Source organism: Cucumis melo, chromosome 1 (genome assembly GCF_025177605.1).
Source record: "Cucumis melo cultivar AY chromosome 1, USDA_Cmelo_AY_1.0, whole genome shotgun sequence".
Lineage (NCBI taxonomy): Eukaryota > Viridiplantae > Streptophyta > Magnoliopsida > Cucurbitales > Cucurbitaceae > Cucumis > Cucumis melo.
This window is the reverse complement of record NC_066857.1, coordinates 30,725,218-30,746,808: the sequence shown is the minus strand read 5'-3', so window position 1 is coordinate 30,746,808 and position 21,591 is coordinate 30,725,218. Positions and strand designations below refer to the sequence as shown.

Genomic DNA, 21,591 nt, shown 5'->3' with positions numbered 1-21,591 from the left:
AATCAAGTGTTTTTATTTTATTATCCTTTTTTGTTGGTATGTGAGAATCATGGTAGAGAAAAAGGAAAAAGGTTTTGACTAGAAAAAGGCTGGTAGTTTATAAGCCCATGTAAAAGCCCAGAAAGTCCAAACAACGATGATGTCTACATCTGGGGGACCTCTTCAAACAACTCGTGTTTTCTTTACAAATAATTAAGTATACAGTAATATTTTTTAAAAATTACAAATATAATAAAATCTATTAAGTTTATCGTTGATAGATCGTTTTACAAATATTGATCTATCACGAATAAACTATAAGAATCTACCAACGGGAAAAATTTATCATTGATACTTTATTATATCTACAATTTTTTTAAATGTTGCTATATACTTAATTATAACTTAATTATTATTTTTAAAATTACTACCAAATATAATTACTGTTTTTATGTTTTTATTTTTTCTCTTAGTAAAGATATAACAATAGGTTGTTTTTAAATATAACAAAATGAATCAAAATATTTATAAATATAATAAAATATTACAACTTACATACGATAGAAGATGATATTCTATAATATATAAATTGTGGTATTTTGTTATATTTATAAATATGTTTTAACAATTTTATCATTTAAAATATTTCTTCTATAATAAATTATTAAAATGTCAATTTAGTCGATATACTTCAGAACCATCAATTTTAGTTTTTATACTTTCAACAAATGTCAAATATACTCTATTCGCAGTTTTTTTCCTCATGTTTATTTAAAGCATAAGCTTTTCTGTTTTATTTTTCTTGTGTTTTAAGTTTTTAATTTTGAAAATACAAGGGTTAACTAAAAGTCTCTTGAATGTTCCATCATCCAAGCAAAAGTATAATTAACTTTGAGCAAAGGGACACACTTTTCTATGAACAACGTTTATTAATATGTCTCAATGATCCGAAAATTCCAAATTACCCAAGATCTTAATTTGTTGCTATATTGACTACCAGCTAATTGTACTTAAAAAACACACAAAATCCACATTAGAAGTAAAAATTCACGATAAATTAAATTATTCGGTCTAATTCGTTTCAAATATTATTTTCATAAACATGAAAAATAATGGAAACAACAGTTTTAGGGACCAAATTTTGTTAGCTAGGGTTGTGGGATGTAAATTCTTTAAGAAACATTTAGGGCCACGTTATATTATTGTATGATATAAAAATGCAAAGAAAATTGAGGTAAGAGAAATGGTACGCATCCTGTCCCAAAACATATGCACTGTTTCATTATTTTGGCAATATATGAGACACCCAAAATGTCTTTTTAACATTCTGTTGCCGAAACAGAGTGAGTATATCATATGTATATATATTCATACACATAAATCATCATTATTCCTAAATTCAACCAATAGAACAAAACTCAATCATTATACATCCAGTCATGTCCCATGTTATGCTACTAAAGTTTATAACATTGTTTATATTTTTATTCAAATTTTTATAAAATCTATGACTTTTCTTGTTTTGACACTGAAAAGAAATCCATTGATGATTTTCTTTTATGTATAAGAGGATTATTAAATATTGAATTTGGATGTCCATCTCGAACAAATTTTAAAGAGCAGAGCGAAGAGGAAGAATGGTGGCGGTGGTGGAAGAGTTTGGTTTCAAAATTGGGAAGTCCTATAGAATAAAAGAAAAGAAACAAAATGAAAACTAATCATTACTTTTAATCATGTTTTGTTATGTTATTTTGTAATCTTTTGATCATAACGTTGCACACGATATTACAATATTTTTGAAAATATCACAGAAATAAAAACCGATAATTCAATTCGACAAAAATCACCTCTTCAGAAAGTTGTATACCTATAAAAAATAAAGTCACTAATATAAAATAAAGTAATTATAACGATATACCTATCTATAAATAAACCGCAATGATTTGATTAACCCTGACTTAGAGAATAATCATTTGAAAACCTTAATCACTTGGAGACCCTAAATTAATGTGAGACTCTCTTGCAATAAGTTTTACACTTTCCTAAATGTGAGAATACATCCTCAAAACATCGTAGATCAAATCAATAAAATCTCAAAAAAAAAAAAAAAACACTTAAATTGACAATAACAAAAACTTTGCAAATTCATAAGGTGGTATCTCTACCTTTATGTCTTTGACAGTCACAAGACAACAATTTCAGTATGCTTTGAAACGACCAAGCCTAAAAATAACACCAATTGCTCTTAAGTATGCACCTCTTAAATATGCACTAGAGAAAATAAGAAAAGAATCTCCTTCAAAGTTTTGCTCGCCCTATTTATTACCCATACCCTAATGATTTCTGCAAAAGAATTGAAGACAAGACAAGCCACCCACCATCAAAATAGGTGTGATCACTAAACTGATCATCTAATCCCGATCTTTTGGACAGGATTGAGACTCTCGAATTTTGTCGGGACTGACGGGACTCAAACCCACAACTTCCGCCTTGACATTCTATAAGACATACTCCGAAACATCATCAAAATAGCCCAGAGCGCATACTCAAGCAACCTTAAACAAATATATAGTCACCTCCAACGATTTTCTCCCTTATTATTATTTCTAAGGCAAAACAATCCGAACAAAAGTTCAACAAAAATCGAAGAAACAACCAGTCCAATGTGTTTGAACCTTCTCCCTAAATATATTAGAAACTGTTGGATCTAGAGCTAATTAAACAAATAAGTTCCAACTCTCTTCCGCAACAAAATAAGTTCCATACAACATCTATTCATTGACTATTGTTGCATTAGCAGTACTTTTGAAAACAAAGTAGAATTCACCAAATTCGAAAAAGAATACTCATGGAATTAACTCCTTTTCGTTTTCCAATTTTCAAACACAACTTTTATTCAGATCAAATTAACTATACATTAAACTTTTCTCTTCAAATTTCAAAGTCAAAATTTAGATAAATTATAAAGCACAAACACGTTATCCTTCGTAAACAACTTTTACTGTATTTTTAAAGTTAATAATTAAATTATAACAACAGTTTAACTCTGTCATTAATAGACAATTAACTATTAGTAATAGACTATAAAACTTTGCGCAAGAAATTTTGTGCAACCATACTAAACACGTATAAAAGGAAAGAAAACAGAGGATGGACAATAAAATGCAATAAATCTCGTTTGTTCCATTTTGTCAAACCATGATTCTGCCGACTTTTCTTTACCATGTCGGGCAAAGTTAGATGACATTATTCATTAGTTAATCATCGTCAATCATCGTCACATCATCATGTCACTATTGACGGATTAAGTATCATCACAGATCCATATTCCAAGATTTGATTGCAGATCCAACAAAAAGTAACTCAATCTGTGATCACAACACAGATGCCACCAAGTCAAAGCATTTGTCTTGATGGATTCCTTTGTTGGTTGGAATAAGCTTGTAGGAGATCATGATGAACCAAATGCTGATTGAACATATAAAATATTAAATAACTGTTTCATCGTTCCCATCAAGTTCAAAAAAGAGAAGAGTTTTGCTAACCACGAAACACAGCTTGTAATTCGATTCTTCAAGCGATTCGGCAACAGATCTTTTCCAATTTGATTGAGAGCTTTGGAGTGAGTGATCTACATTTGTTTATATCGAAATGGAAGTATTATTACAAAAACATGAACTTGGAAAAGGGTAAACTTAAAGAGAAGTACATTAGAAAAAACAGAAACCAACCAAAATCTTGAGGCCCTCACTAACAGGATTAACACAGAACTGAGTCCCAACCAGATTAGATACTCCTGCAAACCTAATAAAAGCCACAGTAGAAGAGAATATGAGGAAGTGGTCGCTGAAGGGGTAAAAGGGAAATTCATCAACAACATTTTATTTTAGGGTTAGAAAGAAAGATTAAGCCAAAAACAGAGAAGAGGTAAGGATGTTTTGTTTAATTATATGTCCCTGTTGATAGCACTGATCTTTTTTTCTTCTTCTTTGTCCTGCCATATGTAAACCAAAAGAAAGGTTATAAATGGGGTTTTGGTTTAGTTTAGATCAAAACCCCCCAAAAGGCCCAAGTGAGAGAGCTGGTTTTTTGAACTTTGAGTTCAAAAAGGGACTCATTAAAGGGACTCATTTTAACTCTACCCATGAAGCACATTGTGAGTTTCTATGATGGGCTTGAGCCCAAATAGCCCAACCTATCAGCCAAAACATTCACATTTTCGTCTTCATTTCTAGCTTCTTCCAACCTTTCACTGAACAATTCTTCCCAAAACCCTTCATCAAGTACTTTATCTTCATCTTCTGGTGGAAGAAGATCGTCATCATCTTCTTCATCTTCTTCTTCCTCCCCATCTTCATATCTTGTTTTGCCAAGCCCTTGCATCTCCAAAGCAAGTGCTTCTAGCTCTGTTATTCCAAACCCATATTCATCACTTTCTAATGGTTCAATCTTAATAGTGTTTGAACCTTCACCTAAGAATCTTCCACTACCACCACCACAGTTACGTTGGCCAGCTTGTTCAATGGGTCTTCTCCTTTTCTTAGTTATGGCTTCTTCAAGCTCTTTTCTCTTCTCCTTCTGTTGAACTAACTGCTGAATAAATGATGGGTTTTTCATAGCTCTTGCTAAGAAATTCATCATTTGTTTTTGCTTAATTTCAGTTCCTCTAAGCCTCTGCTCCATTGCTTGAAGATAAGCTCTTGTGTTCTGTTGCTCTTGCCTTAGCTTCACCAACTCCATCATCAGCACTTGTTTGTCACGTTTCAAACGATCCATTTCAGCATCAACTCCAAATTGACCAACTTCTACACAAGCTCCACTAGCTCCTTGTGATTGAAGAGTTTGATGATGATGATAACTTGTTGTTCTTCTTCTCTTTATGTTTTTAAGAAGATGCTTTTGGCCCCTGATAAACCCCTCATTTGCGAACTCCCATCTATCTGGGTCTATCTTTCTAAATCCCTGCAAAAGTTTACAAGATTAAGCTTCAATGACAAAAACCCTTCTCTTGATTTCCTTTATCATGAAGAAATTTCCAAATTGATCCATCAAAAAAGAAACCCCGTTACACAGAATCAGATGAAGATCAAACCAATTGAGATTTCCCAATTCAGGAGGTAAAAGCCACAGAACAGATCTTTGCCTTTCCCAATAGAAGATTCCAGTATATTGCAATATAAAAAGTTACTCGGTACCCAATCAGGAAATTACATTCCTACCCATAAAATCCAAAAGAATGACAAAAAGGGTATTACAGACAAGGAAATTTCCTCTTTGTTCCAAAATTTAAGCAGCTCCAGAAAATGGAAAAAGAAAAACACGAAATTCAAAAGAGAGGAGAAGGATTAAGAAATTCACTTACGTAAGTATTAAGTTGACGAACGAAGCTAGAAAAGTTATTATGTTTAAAGAATCTCGGAAGCAATTGAGTGGAGAAACAATGGGGATCCCAAACGATGAAACTAGTTCCACTAAAGCTCCAAGAAATTACATGATCAGTATTAAAATCATCAACGATTTCAAAGGTTTTAGTTAAAAACGGCGGTGGACCAGCGTCGTGAAGACCCTCCATCGGCACCGGAGGAGTCAAAACAGCCGATCGTTCTCCGTCGACATCCGACGAACTGGATCCCGTAAACTCTTCCTTGATTGGAAACAGAGGATTCATCTCTGCAACAATCGAGTAGAAATCAAGTTCGCCCCGAAAAAATTTCATTCACTTCAATCAACAAACAAGAAGAGAGAGAATAAAAAAGAGAGAGAGAGGGGGGGGGGGGTGGATACTGATATTTCATTGGGAAAGCAATAAAAATGAAATCCAATTGCTTAAATACCAAATGGGGATGGAGATAGTTGGAAAGTTCTAGACCTTGAAGCATAAAAAAATGGAGAGAAGTTTCTTGGGCAAGTTGGAGGAGAGAGAGAAAGAAGAGAGAGAGAGGGGAATGAAGGTTCTGGAAGGTTCAACAAAGAATGGAGGGATGATATGGGAAAGGAGAAGGTGGGGAGTGGGGTTGCGGCTCGCAGTCTTATGAATTGGTGAACACGAATGCCCTTGTGATACGGCAAGGGGGTCCCTTTATATATACACTTATTTATAAAATTAATAGTATAACAGTACATTTTCATTGGTTCCAATTTCCAATTTTGTTTATATTAAATATATAATAAAATAAAACAAAATTTGATCCCAATTATTTCTTTTTTCCTTTTTTATACATATTATACTACTTGGATTAAAATGATTCATTTTCACACTATTTTATAAGATTATGGAGATTTAATCTAGTCACTTTTAATTTTCTATTAACTAACTATAAATAAAAAAAAGTAGTGTTTAGAGAGCTTAGTTCAACAATAGTTTATATGATTCTTTTACTAGAGACATAGGTTTGATTTCTCACTCTACGGTTATAATTTATTGTACTAAAGAATAAAGAGTAATTACATTATTGTTAGGGATAAAATTTGATTGTACATCAACTTTATTGTCGATAAACTTTTATTAATGTTGAACAATATATATAATTAAGTACGAGGTGTATATATATCTCTCTTTTATATAGAATAAATGTGGAGAAATGAATGACCGTTGAATGTATATAAGTTTGCTTTTGTTAAATTAATACTAGAAATTATTTTTTTGTATTTAATTAAAAAATCACACATATCAATACAAACGAAGGAGGAAAAAAAAGTAATGAAAAATGTAAAAATTGGTGAGGCTTACGTGGCATCGATTTAAAGGAACTCTAGAAATGCTAAAGAAAGAGTGAAGGCAAAACGTGGAGTCTTGAAAGAAGGCCACGTGTTGTTTAATTATCTCTTTAGCCGCTCACTCCAATTTCTTCATTTCGAATAGCAAGGCAACAGTTGTGCAAGTTGCAAATATTTTAATCCCAAATATTATTTTAATATTAACGCACTCAAAGTTTATTAATATATAAATAATATTATCATTATTTTATTGTTTTGCCACATGTTCTTAGTTCTTTCTAGACTCTTCCTTTGGATAATGCCAATATTTTATGAAGGAAAAAAAAAAAAGAAAAAAAGATGGAGAGAAATTGTAAATTTTATTGAACAATTTTCTTAAAATTTAGCTTGCCATGAAATTATTGGTAGTAAAAGGTAATAAATTGAAAAGAAAAAAGTTTAGGAAGAAATTATGATTGATTGGATTGTTTTTGTTACACTATTGATTTCTCACATCTTGAAAAAAAAATTTAATTGATTAGATTAATCATGAATTTGGATAATCTTTTCAAATGGAAGTAGACAGCATGTGCAAAAAAGAACATCCATGTTTAATAGCTAATTGGTGGATTATTTATTTAGGCATCTTTTGCAAGAAAAAAGAAATAATGTTTTTGAAGTTGGTTTGTATTCTGCTTTATTTTTCTATTAAATAATAATGAGTTAAAAAGATATTTTTCTTTCACATTTTTTCTTATGATTTAAACTTATAAAAATAAAAAATTATCTTACAAAATTTGATATTATAAATTCAATTGAGGTGAGATATATGCTATCACTGTGGACGTTGAAGAAAAAAAACAAAAACTGATCTTCATGTTGACTTTCGAAAAAATCAAACTCCCATCCAATACTTTGATTTATTTGGATTCAGAAATGAAACAAAGAAAGTAGATTGAGGTCAAAGAAAAGAGTTGACTTGTAGAGGAAAGTTCTGGAAATAGAAGAAATGACCACAAATTGGCCGAAGAGAGGGGAGGGTGTCCCAATCTAAATTAATAAAATTCTATTGGTCAGATAGAGTGTCCTTTTTTTTTTTCTTTTTCGAAAACTACCTTTTGAGAGAATAGGAATATTTTATAATTTTGCTGACTTTTTATTTTTCAAAAATTAAAATTATATATTTATATGAAATTACAAATTACTCCCTAACCCAAATTATGATAAAGTTTGGTCTTTCGTACGGTGAGAATTGTGTCTATTTCGTTTTTATTTTTCTAAAAGGAAATGTACCATAGGTCTATAAATTTGTGTTTAATAAATAGTAAATCTTTAGATTTCGTGTTTTAATTTATTATTAATAAATTTAAATTTTTTAAATGAAGAGATTTTTCATAAATAGAACAAAGTGGTTAAGTATCCACTATAGAACAATTTTAAAAATACAAAAAACTCACACGTCCACAATGTAAAATATAAAAAATACCCATGTCAATATGTGATTAATCAGCCAAATGCACGCACGAGTAATCTTCTTCTAGATCGTGTGCTATAATATAAACGAATGTTCTACAATCGTTTAGACCATGATACATGAACGCGTAGTTCATTTTAAACGATAAGAAAATAATTTTAAATTTAAACAATTGGATAATAAACGATGGCGATGAAACTTCATACATAAACAATTGTATAATATAATCTAAAGGACCATTGGATCCGTATACACACTCATATACCATAACTACACGATCGTTTAAGATAGATGATCGTCTAGTAAAATAATATACTTTACACAATTATGTTGACCATGGTAAACGATCGTGTTGATTATTTAAATAGATGTTTAAACGATCTTGATATTCTTAAATATGAGGAAGATAAAAAAGATTATTAAAACAATTATGAAATAGCTTCAAAGTATCTTGTCGAAAATAATGAACATAAAACAAGAGATTTAAAGTGAAGAATGTTATTTAAAAATAGAAGATATAAAACAAAAAAGAAGATAGATGAATAAATCGCAAAGAATAAATAAATAAAAAAAGGAAAGAATCATCCAATAATATTCACGAGCAAATATGAAATTTATGAAACTATCATGATCTTTTTTGTTACATGGACATTAGATTTTTTTTGTGCTATATTTGTAAATTAACCTAATAAATATGTGAAGTTTATAAAATTTAAAGGTTTGCAATTTGTTAGAAATTAAAAAAAAACAATATATGCTTTTCACCCAAAAAGTTTGGAATTTTTTAAAAGTCTAAACACGGATTTTTGTGATTTAACTTTATTTGTTTTAAGATAACACAATAGATACTGTTTACCATTCATAGACCCCGCTAAAAGCACAAAGTTGAAATATTAGTACTCAATTCTTAGTCAACTTTTTATTTGTTCGATTTTTAAAATTACATTGATTTTCTCTCAATTTTTTTTGTAGTTTTCATATTAGTTTCTTTACTCGTTTTAAAAAACAAAAACAAGAATTTTAAGACTACTTTTTTTTAGATCAAAACCGGTAGGTACAGTAAATCCTAGAAAGTAAATAAATGTTTATATACTTAATTATTTATTTAATCTAAGAATTACTTGTTTGTGACCTTAAATTCCTATATAATCACATTTTAAGGCCTCCAGAAACCCAAACTTCGTTATATAAAAATTATATTTAAAAATGTGTAAAAGTTAGTTTGAAAGAATTAAAATGTATTTTTAAGAGTGATTTTATCGCAGCATGATTTTTTCACTGTTTTTCCCTAAAAAGTTAGGAAAAGTTAAAATGTAACATTATATACTAAATAATAAATATAATATAAGACAACCGTTCAAATATTTCCTGTTTCTAAAACAAAATAAAAATGAACTTTGTGCATGAGATTTTTATAGGAAGACTTTTTATTTATTTAATAAGCTATATTTTCACTTTTTAAGCTAAAAGTTATTTTATTTTGCAATTTTAATTATTAAATATCAAATAGAAAAGATTAAAAAAGAAAGAAAGAAAGAAAACATAGGAAGTTGGATTTTGCGTGGTTAGTCCTCATAAAAATGAGCGAACAAGACTTAAGAGTTGGCTTACGTGGTGTCCTTCACACGTGGGAGCTTCAGGGTCTGCCATGTAATATTTATACTACCTCTATTTAAATTATGAACACACCTGTGCAAGTTGTGAATATTTTAATTATATTAACAATATTAAATTGTTTCTAATTTTTTACTATTATTTTCCTTTTGTCTCTGAGCACATGTTCTTAGTTCTTTCTAGACCTTTCTTTGAGATAATATTGCAAAATTTAAATCTAAAATGAGCGAAAAGGACAAGTTCTTTTATATAAATTAAAAAAAATAAGCTAAACTGCTTTTCTTTTTTTTTTTTTCCGAAAAATTCTCATAACTAAAAGTTAATAAATAAAGAAAAATAGAACAGGACAAAAATTCAATCATTCTATCCGCAACAAAATCAAAAATATTTTTTTATAAATATTTTTTTTATTTGACATAGTATTGAAATTTTTTAAAGCTACTCAACACTTAAATTGAATTTAGTAGTAGTAGTAGAGATGTTCACGAGGTGAGGCGGAGATAGGGATGCCACTCAAGGTCTTCACCTCTTCTCTCTATCTCGTTTTTCATCTCCATAAATTTTTCTGCAAAAAAACATGGAGATCCCTGTTTTTGTTTTTGTTTTTTATAAATAAACATAAATATAAATTGTGCACGTACGTGCGTGTGCTTCCCAACTCCAAAATGTCAATGGAGAAAATACAATCCCCACTCCCTCCCCCATTCTCCATGTATTCGGGAATTTCCTGCTTTGTTAGGAGTGGGTCCCTGCAGATTAAACAGACATCTCTAAGTTGCAAATGTCCTTCTTATCCTATGTGTATAACACATACCTCTAAAAATTTTACTTCATCATGAACTTGTCATTCATAATAAGATTGAGTTCATTTGGTTGGATATCATTATGAACCTGTGAAGATGGTAAGTAATATGTTCTATTAAGGGTTTTTGGAGGCTATTTAAAACTTAATCTCATTAGGTTGTATATATCTTTTACAATTCTTAATATAAGGTTACATGCGTGAGCATTTAGGTAGCATAATCAACTTGTTAAATATTTAAATATTGAGTAGAAAACTAGTTGATAAAACTACCTATTTTATCCGACTCCATCTATTTATACAGTTAGATCAGTGATGCGTTTATAATATATATAATTGCTAATAAGATTTGGTTCTCATTGATCTCTGCATCCATGTTTTGCATATAAAATTTGCCACTTAGTGAATTTGGTTTTGATTTGGCCGAGATCACTGGTTCCTTATTATGTATACAAATGGAGCAATGGTTTGGTTTAGGATTTAAAAGGTTAAAAAAAGCACATGAAACAACAATTGGAGATTCTTAGACATACTACTAATTATATATCCAATGGGAATTAGCCATTTCTTTCACTTGGAGTTGGACCCACTTGCAAACTAAAATCATCGGCAATGGTGAAGAAATAAATATCCTCTATGAAAAAACACTTCTTGGACAATAAAATAGAGACAAGTACTTGTTGCTTGGACCCATGGGTTTAATCTACAATTTGCTTAAAAGTTGTAACTCTGAGACATTTTGGTAAAATTAATTTTCATGTCGCCATATTATGTGGTATTTGATTTCTAACTTTTTCGTATATTTAAATTTTTTTATTATTATGGTTTGGTCAGTGATTTTAGAAATACCTAAGTTATTTATATTAAGACTATTCTTGTAACGCCCCAGTAGATAGAGTTCCATTGTTCACCTCAATAATATACTTTTTTTTAAAAATTCAAAAGTTGTTATGGAATATGACCATCTTGACCTTACACTTAATTAAGGGTAAAGTTTTCCTTGGTTGATTATTTTAATTATTAAAGTCTAAGGATGAAATAAATTAATTAATTGAGAAGTAACAAATTAATTAATGCTTTGGAAAGGGTCAAATGTGGCTTTAATGAAAAGAGAGAGAGGAGGGTTGCTATTGGGTTAAAAGAAGAAAAGAAAGTATTTTGTGTGGGTTTTATTTAATATTTTTTTGGTTGATTATTTTAAGTGTTCGGGAACGTGCCAGAGTTTGGGTACCAGTTACAGGACTCTGACAGGAAGCTAACAGACACCTAGTGGGACTAGTAGTGGTTCCCTTACTGAGTATTTTATACTCACTCTTTTCATGTAATGTTTTCAGGTAGAGGACGAGGCAAGGGCAAAGGCAAGCTGGCGAGCGACCAGAAGTGACCGTGGCGAGCCATAGGGATTTCTGCTTCCGCTTATTCTTGTTTTTGACTTTAGTACCCGAGTTTGAGTATTCTTCACCATTTGCCATTTTTTATGTAGATAGGGCCCGAGTAGGACTTTAGAACGAATTTCATTTTTTTTTTTGCATATTACCTTGTTTGGATTTTCATAAATAAATTTCTCAAACCTTATGCGTTTTACTAAATTTTATGACCTAAACCACTTGTTCTACATTTAGTAATGATTTCGACTCAATATAAGGAGTTGGGTCGTTACAGTTGGTATCAGAGCATAGTGTTTTAGGTTCTGTAGACTGACCTACGATGTAAGTCATTATTTTGTTTTGGTTTTGCTTCACCCTATGGCTATACGGTCCTTCGACACTCGCCAGGTATGTCTAAAGCCTTGCTATTGATAAGATTACAATTTTGCCTGAATAGACTAGCCTAGAGATAGGTGTGTTAAGTCCTTGTGGTGAAAAGTTTTGTTGGTGAATTTTAAAGAGAATGCCGCCACGTAGAGGTGCACGCCGAGGAGGTGGTAGGGGAGGCAGAGGAGCCGGTCGTGGCCAGCCGGAGGCGCAACCTGCTGCGCCGGCGGTCGACCCTAACGCACCGGTCACCCAGGCGGATCTCGCCGCGATGGAGCAGCGTTATCAGGAAATGCTGCAAGCTGCTTTGGCGCCTTTCCTCGCCGCCCAGCAGAACCAGGCCGGCCCTGTTCAGGCCCAGACCGTCGTCCCTCCAGCCCCTGAGGAAGCTCAACCCGTACCAGTTCAACTGTCGGTCGAGGCTAAACATTTACGGGATTTTAGGAAGTATAATCCTAAGACATTTGACGGATCCATGGACAACCCCACAAAGGCCCAAATGTGGTTGACGTCCATAGAGACTATCTTCCGGTACATGAAGTGCCCAGAAGACCAGAAGGTGCAGTGTGCAGTTTTCTTCTTGGAGGATAGGGGCACCGCCTGGTGGGAGACTGCTGAGAGAATGCTGGGGGGCGACGTCAGCAAGATAACTTGGGAGCAGTTCAAGGAGAACTTCTATGCTAAGTTCTTCTCTGCCAACGTGAAGCACGCCAAGTTGCAAGAGTTCCTAAACTTGGAGCAAGGCGATATGACGGTGGAGCAGTACGACGCCGAGTTCGATATGCTGTCCCGTTTTGCTCCCGATGTGGTAAGGGATGAGGCTGCCAGGATGGAGAAATTCGTTAGAGGACTCAGGCTAGACCTTCAGGGCATTGTCCGAGCTCTCCGGCCAGCCACTCATGCTGTCGCACTACGTATAGCACTGGATTTGAGCCTGCATGAGAGAGCTGATCCGTCTAAGGCTGCCGGCAGAGGGTCAGCCTTGGGACAGAAGAGAAAGGTGGAGACGCAGCCTGACGTAATACCGCAGCGAACTCTGAGGTTAGGAGGTGTCTTTCAGAGACATCGACGGGAGCTTGCAGCAGCCGGGAGGACTCTGAGAGAGCTACCCACTTGTACTACCTGTGGGAGAGTCCACGGAGGTCGTTGCTTGGCTGGAAGTGGAGTCTGCTTTAGGTGCAGACAACCGGGGCACACTGCTGATATGTGTCCTCGGAAACCCTTTGAGACGATACCGCCCCAGCCTTCTGCCTCCCAGCAGGGGAGAGTTTTTGCCACTACCCAGCAGGAGGCCGAGCGAGCTGGTACAGTGGTGACAGGTACGCTCCCAATTTTGGGGCATTATGCTTTTGTACTATTTGACTCTGGGTCATCCCGCTCGTTTATATCCTCTGTTTTCGTTCAGCATGTGGGCTTGGAGGTAGAACCTTTGGGTAGTGTTTTGTCTGTTTCTACCCCGTCTGGGGAGGTCCTATTGTCCAAAGAAAAAATAAAGGCATGTCGGGTAGAGATAGCGAATCATATGTTAGACGTGACCTTGCTAGTGTTAGACATGCAGGACTTTGACGTGATTCTAGGCATGGATTGGCTGTCAGCTAACCATGCAAATATAGACTATTTTGGCAAGGAAGTTGTCTTTAACCCTCCCTCCAGGGCTAGTTTCAAATTTAGGGGGCAGGCATAGTATGTATACCCAAGGTCATCTCAGCCATGAAGGCTAGTAAACTACTCAGCCAGGGTACTTGGGGCATCTTGGCAAGCGTAGTGGATATTAGAGAGCCAGAAGTTTCCCTATCTTCCGAACCAGTGGTAAGGGAGTACCCTGACGTTTTCCCCGACGAACTCCCAGGACTTCTGCCTCCCAGGGAGGTAGACTTTGCCATCGAGTTAGAGCCGGGCACTGCCCCTATCTCGAGGGCCCCTTACAGAATGGCCCCAGCCGAGCTAAAAGAGTTGAAGGTCCAGTTACAGGAGTTACTGGACAAAGGTTTCATCCGGCCCAGTGTGTCACCTTGGGGAGCCCCAGTGTTGTTCGTGAAGAAGAAGGATGGGTCGATGCGCCTTTGTATTGACTACCGAGAGCTGAACAAGGTGACAGTTAAAAACCGCTACCCCTTGCCCAGGATTGATGACTTGTTCGATCAGTTGCAGGGAGCCACTGTCTTTTCCAAGATCGACCTGCGGTCAGGCTATCACCAGTTGAGGATTAGGGACGGTGACATTCCCAAGACGGCCTTTCGTTCGAGGTACGGACATTACGAGTTCGTTGTGATGTCTTTCGGCTTGACTAACGCTCCTGCAGTGTTCATGGATTTGATGAACAGGGTGTTTAAGGACTTTCTAGACTCGTTCGTCATAGTCTTCATTGATGACATCTTGATTTACTCTAAAACTGAGGCTGAGCACGAGGAGCACTTGCACCAGGTTTTGGAGACTCTTCGAGCCAACAAGTTGTATGCCAAGTTCTCCAAGTGTGAATTCTGGTTAAGGAAGGTGACGTTCCTTGGCCACGTGGTTTCCAGTGAAGGAGTTTCTGTGGATCCAGCAAAGATTGAAGCTGTGACCAACTGCCTCGACCGTCCACAGTTAGTGAAATTCGAAGTTTTCTGGGCTTGGCAGGTTCTACAGGAGGTTCGTGGAAGACTTCTCACGTATAGCCAGCCCGTTGACCCAGTTGACCAGGAAGGGAACCCCTTTTATCTGGAGCCCAGCATGTGAGAGTAGCTTTCAGGAGCTCAAGCAGAAGCTGGTGACTGCACCAGTCCTGACAGTGCCCGATGGGTCGGGAAACTTTGTGATCTATAGTGATGCCTCCAAGAAGGGATTGGGCTGTGTCCTGATGCAGCAAGGTAAGGTAGTTGCTTATGCCTCCCGCCAGTTAAAGATTCATGAGCAGAACTACCCTACCCACGACTTGGAGTTGGCAGCTGTAGTCTTTGCACTGAAGATATAGAGGCACTACCTGTACGGTGAGAAGATACAGATTTACACCGACCATAAGAGCCTGAAGTACTTCTTCACTCAGAAGGAGTTGAACATGAGGCAGAGGAGGTGGCTCGAGTTGGTGAAAGACTATGACTGCGAGATCCTGTACCACCCAGGTAAAGCAAATGTAGTGGCTGACGCGCTGAGTAGGAAGGTTGCACATTCAGCAGCGCTAATCACCAAGCAAACCCCCTTACTCAGAGATTTTAAGAGAGCCGAGATTGCAGTCTCAGTAGGTGAGGTCACCTCACAGTTGGCTCAGTTGTCAGTTCAGCCAACCTTGAGGCAAAAGATCATCGCTGCTCAGCTGAATGATCCTTACTTGGTCGAGAAGCGTCGTATGGTAGAGACAGGGCAAGGTGAGGACTTCTCCATATCCTCTGACGATGGCCTTATGTTTGAGGGACGCTTGTGTGTGCCGGAAGACAGCGCAGTCAAGACAGAACTTTTGACTGAGGCTCACAGTTCTCCATTTACCATGCACCCTGGAAGTACGAAGATGTACCAGGACTTGAGGAGTGTCTACTGGTGGAGGAACATGAAGAGGGAAGTGGCAGACTTTGTTAGTAGGTGCTTGGTGTGCCAGCAGGTGAAGGCACCTAGACAGCGTCCAGCCGGGTTGTTACAACCCTTGAGTGTGCCAGGGTGGAAGTGGGAGAGTGTGTCGATGGATTTTATTACGGGACTGCCCAAGACCCTAAAGGGCTATACAGTGATCTGGGTTGTGGTCGACAGACTCACGAAGTCGGCCCATTTCGTGCCAGGGAAATCTACTTATACTGCCAGTAAGTGGGGGCAATTATATATGACAGAAATCGTGAGACTACATGGAGTACCCGTATCCATCATTTCAGACAGAGACGCTCATTTCACATCGAAGTTCTGGAAAGGACTTCAACTTGCATTAGGTACGAGGTTAGACTTAGCACGGCTTTCCACCCTCAGACTGATGGTCAGACAGAGAGATTGAACCAGATTTTGGAAGACATGCTGCGGGCCTGCGTGCTAGAGTTTTCAGGAAGTTGGGACTCTCATCTGCATCTGATGGAGTTTGCCTATAATAACAGCTACCAGGCTACTATCGGTATGGCACCGTTCGAGGCTCTGTATGGCAAGTGCTGTAGATCTCCTGTCTGCTGGGGCGAGGTTGGAGAGCAGAGGATGCTAGGCCCCGAGTTAGTGCAGACTACCAATGCAGCCATACAGAAGATCCGAGCTCGTATGCTGACAGCACTGTAACGACCCAACTCTTTATACTAAGCTGAGGTCGTTACTAAAAAGAAATAACGACAAGGACACTTTTTGAAACGAGGGAAGAATAAATTTTTCATTAAAAACGGAATATTAAAACACTGAAACATAAACGCGGAAGCAAAACTGAGTCCCATATGACATGTCACGGATCCTTCTCTGTCGCTCGCCAGCTTTCCTCTACCTTTACCTTCGCCTGAAATGTTAAACATAGAAAGAGTGAGTATAAACATATACTCAGTAAGGGACCTACTACTAGTCCCGCTAGGTGTCTGTTAACTTCCCATTAGAGTCCTGAAAATGGTACCCAATCTCTGGCACATTCCCGAACACGTGCAACATGCGCTCCCATAGGAACGAAAATCTGGTCTTCAGTGTCCCGAGGGAGCACCTAGGACATGCTGGTCTGTAGTGAACCTGAGGGTAACACTAAGACAATCGGGATGCGAGGACCCCGTCGAATCACTCGAATCATATCTATATACATGCTAGACTGGCGTCCCACCGGACCACTCAGTCCTAAATAGGTGGTGATCCCGAAGGACACCCATGCAGGTACGACTCTAATAGACAAAGTTAACAGAACACCCTATCCATAGCATGTAGCATAACATAACATCATAACATGGCATGAATATACTTAACGTCCTTAATCATATGATTAATATATCATGCATTAACAATCATCAACATCAATCTACCAGTCATTAACATAACATCAGTCATCATCATCAATCATCAACATAATAATCTCAGTCATCATCATCAACATCAATACAATGACAGTCATTATCAGTAGCATCAAGTTATGCATTTTAGCTACCATCAATGCATAATCATAATTACATGCGGTCTCTTGAATTCAGTTCGAAGGTCTAGTAGGAGAATCTCTTACCTGGAGATTTTAGCCAAACAAAGGTACTCCCTAGTTGACAGTAAAATTCTCCAATTAACTTGATCCTAATCATAAAAGGAACACTTAGTATCTTAATTAATGAAATTAGCAATTGGCTAACATCCAAAAATCCTCCCAAATTAATTAACTTTCTAAAAATTGGGGTTGAAACCAATTCAACCTTGATTGGGAAAAATCCAAGATTTAGATCTTAAAAAGTTTAGCCAATTGAACATTTTACAGAAAACCCAAATAGATCCAAAGTTAAATTAATAAAATATTAACTTAATTTTATTGGCTTACCAAGGTTACTCAGATGGAGGTTGGAAAATCCTCTTATCCTTGATGAAAAATTCATCACTTTAAATCCTCAAGCTTCCAAAGAGACCAATCTTAACTTCAACTGAGTCGACGACAGTAGAGATCTTAGAGAAGAAGATAAAGAACCTTTTTCTTTTTCCTTTATTTCCATCTTAAGCATTCTAATGCTATTTATAGACCCAAATAATAACAATAATAATAATAATTATTATTATTTCATTTTCCTTTTCCTTTTAGGATATATATATATATATATAATACAAAAAAAATATACATATATCTTTATTCCCATTATCTTTCCTAAATAAATGCCTTAATCTTAGGCATTTATAACCATTAGTAATAATAATAATACTTCTTTATTATTATTATTTTTCTCTCACCAAAATCTACAATAAATATATATTTATTTAAACCATTATTCTCTCTTATAAATATATATCTTTTTCGTCCAATCAAATCAACCATCTCTCTCCTCATGGATTATCTTCTTTTCCAAACAAATATAATTATATTCCATCATATAATTAACTTCACTTTTCCAAATAATTAATTAAATATATATATATATATATATATATATATATATATATATATATATATATATATATATATATATCCATATATATATACTCAATTAAATCCAATTCCACCAAAACCAACTTTTCCCTCCAAAATATCAAATTAACTTAAGTCCTCAATTCTTTTAATCAATCAAATCTTTTCCAATAAATCACTTATAACTTCCAACATGAATTATCTTAACCCAACCATAGCAACTCCACTCCATAATCAAGATTTATCTTTCTGCAGAATAATTAATTATTTCTCAAAATAATTAATTATTATTTATTTTTCTCCAAAATAATTAATTATCTTCTACAATAATTAATTATTATTTATCTTTCTCCAAAATAATTAATTATCTTCCATAATAATTAATTATTATTTATCTTTCTCCAAAATAATTAATTATCTTCCACAATAATTAATTATTGTTTATCTTTCTCCAAAGTAATTATCCTTTTACAAATAATTAATTATTGTTTATCTTTCTCCAAAGTAATTATCCTTTTTCAAATAATTAATTATTGTTTATCTTTCTCCAAAGTAATTAATTATCCTTTTACAAATAATTATATTTTCCCAAAATATAATTATTTTACTTTTTCTCCTTTAATAAATATCCTTTCTCCAAAACACAACTATCTTTTCCTTAAATAAGTATATTTCAACAAATATAATTATCGTTTCCTTTAACATAATAATTATATATATATTTCCACATATACATATAATTATTCAATCTCCAACAAACTTTCCACCCCACAATTTAATTAAATTACATCCATAATTATTTAATTAAATTCAACTTCAACAACACTAAAAATCCACAACTTTACTTAATCCTCTTAACCTACCATTTAAACAAAAACTTAACAAACACCACATGCTAAAACCTCTAATTAATTAAATATTCATCCAAGAAATATTTAATTAATTTCAATTCCCACCTAAATCAAATAATTCTCATTAAATGGATTCAAAATAACGCCCAATAAATTATCTTAATTTTTGGGGCGTTACAAGCACAGAGCAGACAGAAGAGTTATGCTGATGTACGACGTAAGGATCTCGAGTATGAAGTGGGAGACATGGCCTTCCTGAAGGTAGCACCTATGAAGGGCGTTCTGAGGTTCGTGAAGAAGGGGAAGCTGAGTCCACGCTTCGTAGGGCCGTTTGAGATACTAGAGCGGATTGGCCCCGTGGCTTATCGCTTGGCGCTACCCCCATCTTTTGCTGCAGTGCATGACGTATTCCATATCTCCATGCTGAGGAAATATGTCGCAGACCCAACACATGTGGTGGACTTCGAGCCACTATAGATCAGCGAGAACTTGAGCTATGAGGAGCAGCCTGTCGAGGTCTTGGCAAGGGAGGTCAAGAAGCTTCGTAGTCGAGAAATTCCACTAGTCAAAGTCCTTTGGCAGAACCATGGAGTGGAAGAGGCCACGTGGGAGAAAGAAGAGGACTTGAGGGCTCTGTACCCCGAGCTGTTCGAGGATTAGAACTTTCAAGGACGAAAGTTCCCTAAGGAGGGAAGGTTGTAACGCCCCAGTAGATAGAGTTCCATTGTTCACCTCAATAATATACTTTTTTTAAAAAATTCAAAAGTTGTTATGGAATATGACCATCTTGACCTTACACTTAATTAAGGGTAAAGTTTTCCTTGGTTGATTATTTTAATTATTAAAGTCTAAGGATGAAATAAATTAATTAATTGAGAAGTAACAAATTAATTAATGCTTTGGAAAGGGTCAAATGTGGCTTTAATGAAGAGAGAGAGAGGAGGGTTGCTATTGGGTTAAAAGAAGAAAAGAAAGTATTTTGTGTGGGTTTTATTTAATATTTTTTTTATTTTTTCATTCTTTTAAAAAGAGGGCTTTGGGAGGCGTGAAACTCATCACCTTCCCAAGAAAACCCTAGCCCCACTTTGCTCCCACCATAGCCGCCGCCACTCTCCTCGCCGCCGCCGATCGACCGCCGAACGCCACCCAGCCGACGCCGTCCTCCCAGCCGCGTCGGAGATCCGTCCAAGCCGATCCGCGCACGTCGAGCGTCCGCCGCACAGCCGTCTCTCGCAGTCGTCGCCCGAAGCCGAACCACCCACGCGTCTACAAGCCGAAGCCGTGTCGGCCAGCCGAAGCCGAGTCGCGCCGCTTTGATCCGAGGTAGAGCAGCCGAGCCGCGTCGCGTCGCTCCGATCAGGCGCTGAGGAGCCGCAGCCGATCCGTCAGCCAGCCGCGTCCTACCGAGTCGCCGAGCAGCCCAGCCGGATCGTGCGCCAGCCGTCGCGTGAGCCGCGTCCTGTCGAGTGGCCGAGCAGTATCAGTCGACGGTAGTCAGCAGCGCGCCTCCAGCCGTCGAACCCGAACCCGAAACTGCTCCACGTCCGCTCATCTGAACCCGAACCCGAAACTGCTCCACGCCCGCTCGCCCGGACCCGAACCCGCGTCCGTGCCCACACGTGCCCAGCCCTCTCCGCGTGCAAGCCGCGCTGCGCCGCCTGCACTGCAAGCCGAGCCGCGCCTCCTTGCCGTCGCAAGCCGAGCCGCACGCGCAAGATCCCTGTGCCAAGCCGAGCCGAGCCGATTCTTGTTCTCTTTCCAGCCGAGCCGCCAAGCCTAATTTGGCTCCTTCCATCTAATTTTTGGTAATTAAATTAATTATTTTGGCATTTCCCAGTAAGACTCAATGTTTTTGGACACTAAATAATTTAATTCAGAATTAAATTAAATTATTTTCCTTAAGGGACGTCTTGGACCAAGTAACTGCTGCAGCGTGGGATTTCTTCAGTAGGGGCTCAGCATTGCAACCTCTTTCTAGGGTAAGTCATTTCACTGAGTTTTGAACCGTTAGTCGTTGGTGACTTAATTACGAATTTTGGCATATTGAACAGTTAGGACCTTGTTGCTTGGAAAGCACATTTGCCTCGCGGTTAGAACTCGCCAAGTAAATCTCCAGGTAAGAGATTTCTACTACTAGCTCCATGTTTAGAATTATGAGGTCACATATACCTTCAATTGTGCATGTTGAGGACTAGACTGCACGATGCATGAAATTAATGATAGTATGATGCGATTGATGATACGGTTATATTATAGCATGATGTTGTGATGACAAGAACTGTTATGGCTGTACGACGGTGTCGAGACGTAGAGTGTAATGATGATTTATCTGTTATGTTATATGATGATGCCGTGTGTATGTGTACTGCAATTAGGGTACCTGTTAGCTTAACCTGTTAGAGTCGTACCTG

At 36.3% G+C, this 21,591-nt stretch overlaps 1 protein-coding gene across 4 annotated transcripts; it reads right to left on the bottom strand.

The window, feature by feature from the left end:
- Positions 1-3,142: 3,142 nt before the first annotated feature.
- On the bottom strand, positions 3,143-6,035 carry LOC103492645 (heat stress transcription factor A-6b-like). 4 transcript variants are annotated; one of them, XM_017045634.2, is made up of 5 exons: positions 5,814-6,035; positions 5,342-5,649; positions 3,711-4,941; positions 3,525-3,610; positions 3,143-3,447 (listed from the first exon to the last, which is right to left on the bottom strand). In XM_017045634.2, exons 2-3 carry the CDS (start codon positions 5,645-5,647, stop codon positions 4,144-4,146), a joined length of 1,104 nt encoding a protein of 367 aa, XP_016901123.1. In that variant the 5' UTR covers positions 5,648-5,649; positions 5,814-6,035; the 3' UTR covers positions 3,143-3,447; positions 3,525-3,610; positions 3,711-4,143. The 4 variants fall into 4 exon arrangements, with proteins under 4 accessions (XP_016901123.1, XP_008451318.1, XP_008451314.1 ...); XM_008453096.3 differs by having other exon boundaries at positions 5,849-6,029; XM_008453092.3 differs by having other exon boundaries at positions 5,342-6,029.
- Between the last annotated feature and the right edge of the window lie 15,556 nt (positions 6,036-21,591).

Bases quoted from the DNA above. Each gene is read 5' to 3' on its own strand.
- LOC103492645 (XM_008453092.3), bottom strand. From the start codon at position 5,695: ATGAAATTTTTTCGGGGCGAACTTGATTTCTACTCGATTGTTGCAGAG. The intron at 4,942-5,341 runs GTAAGTGAATTT...AAACTTTTGCAG, and splicing joins TTCGTCAACTTAATACTTAC to GGATTTAGAAAGATAGACCC.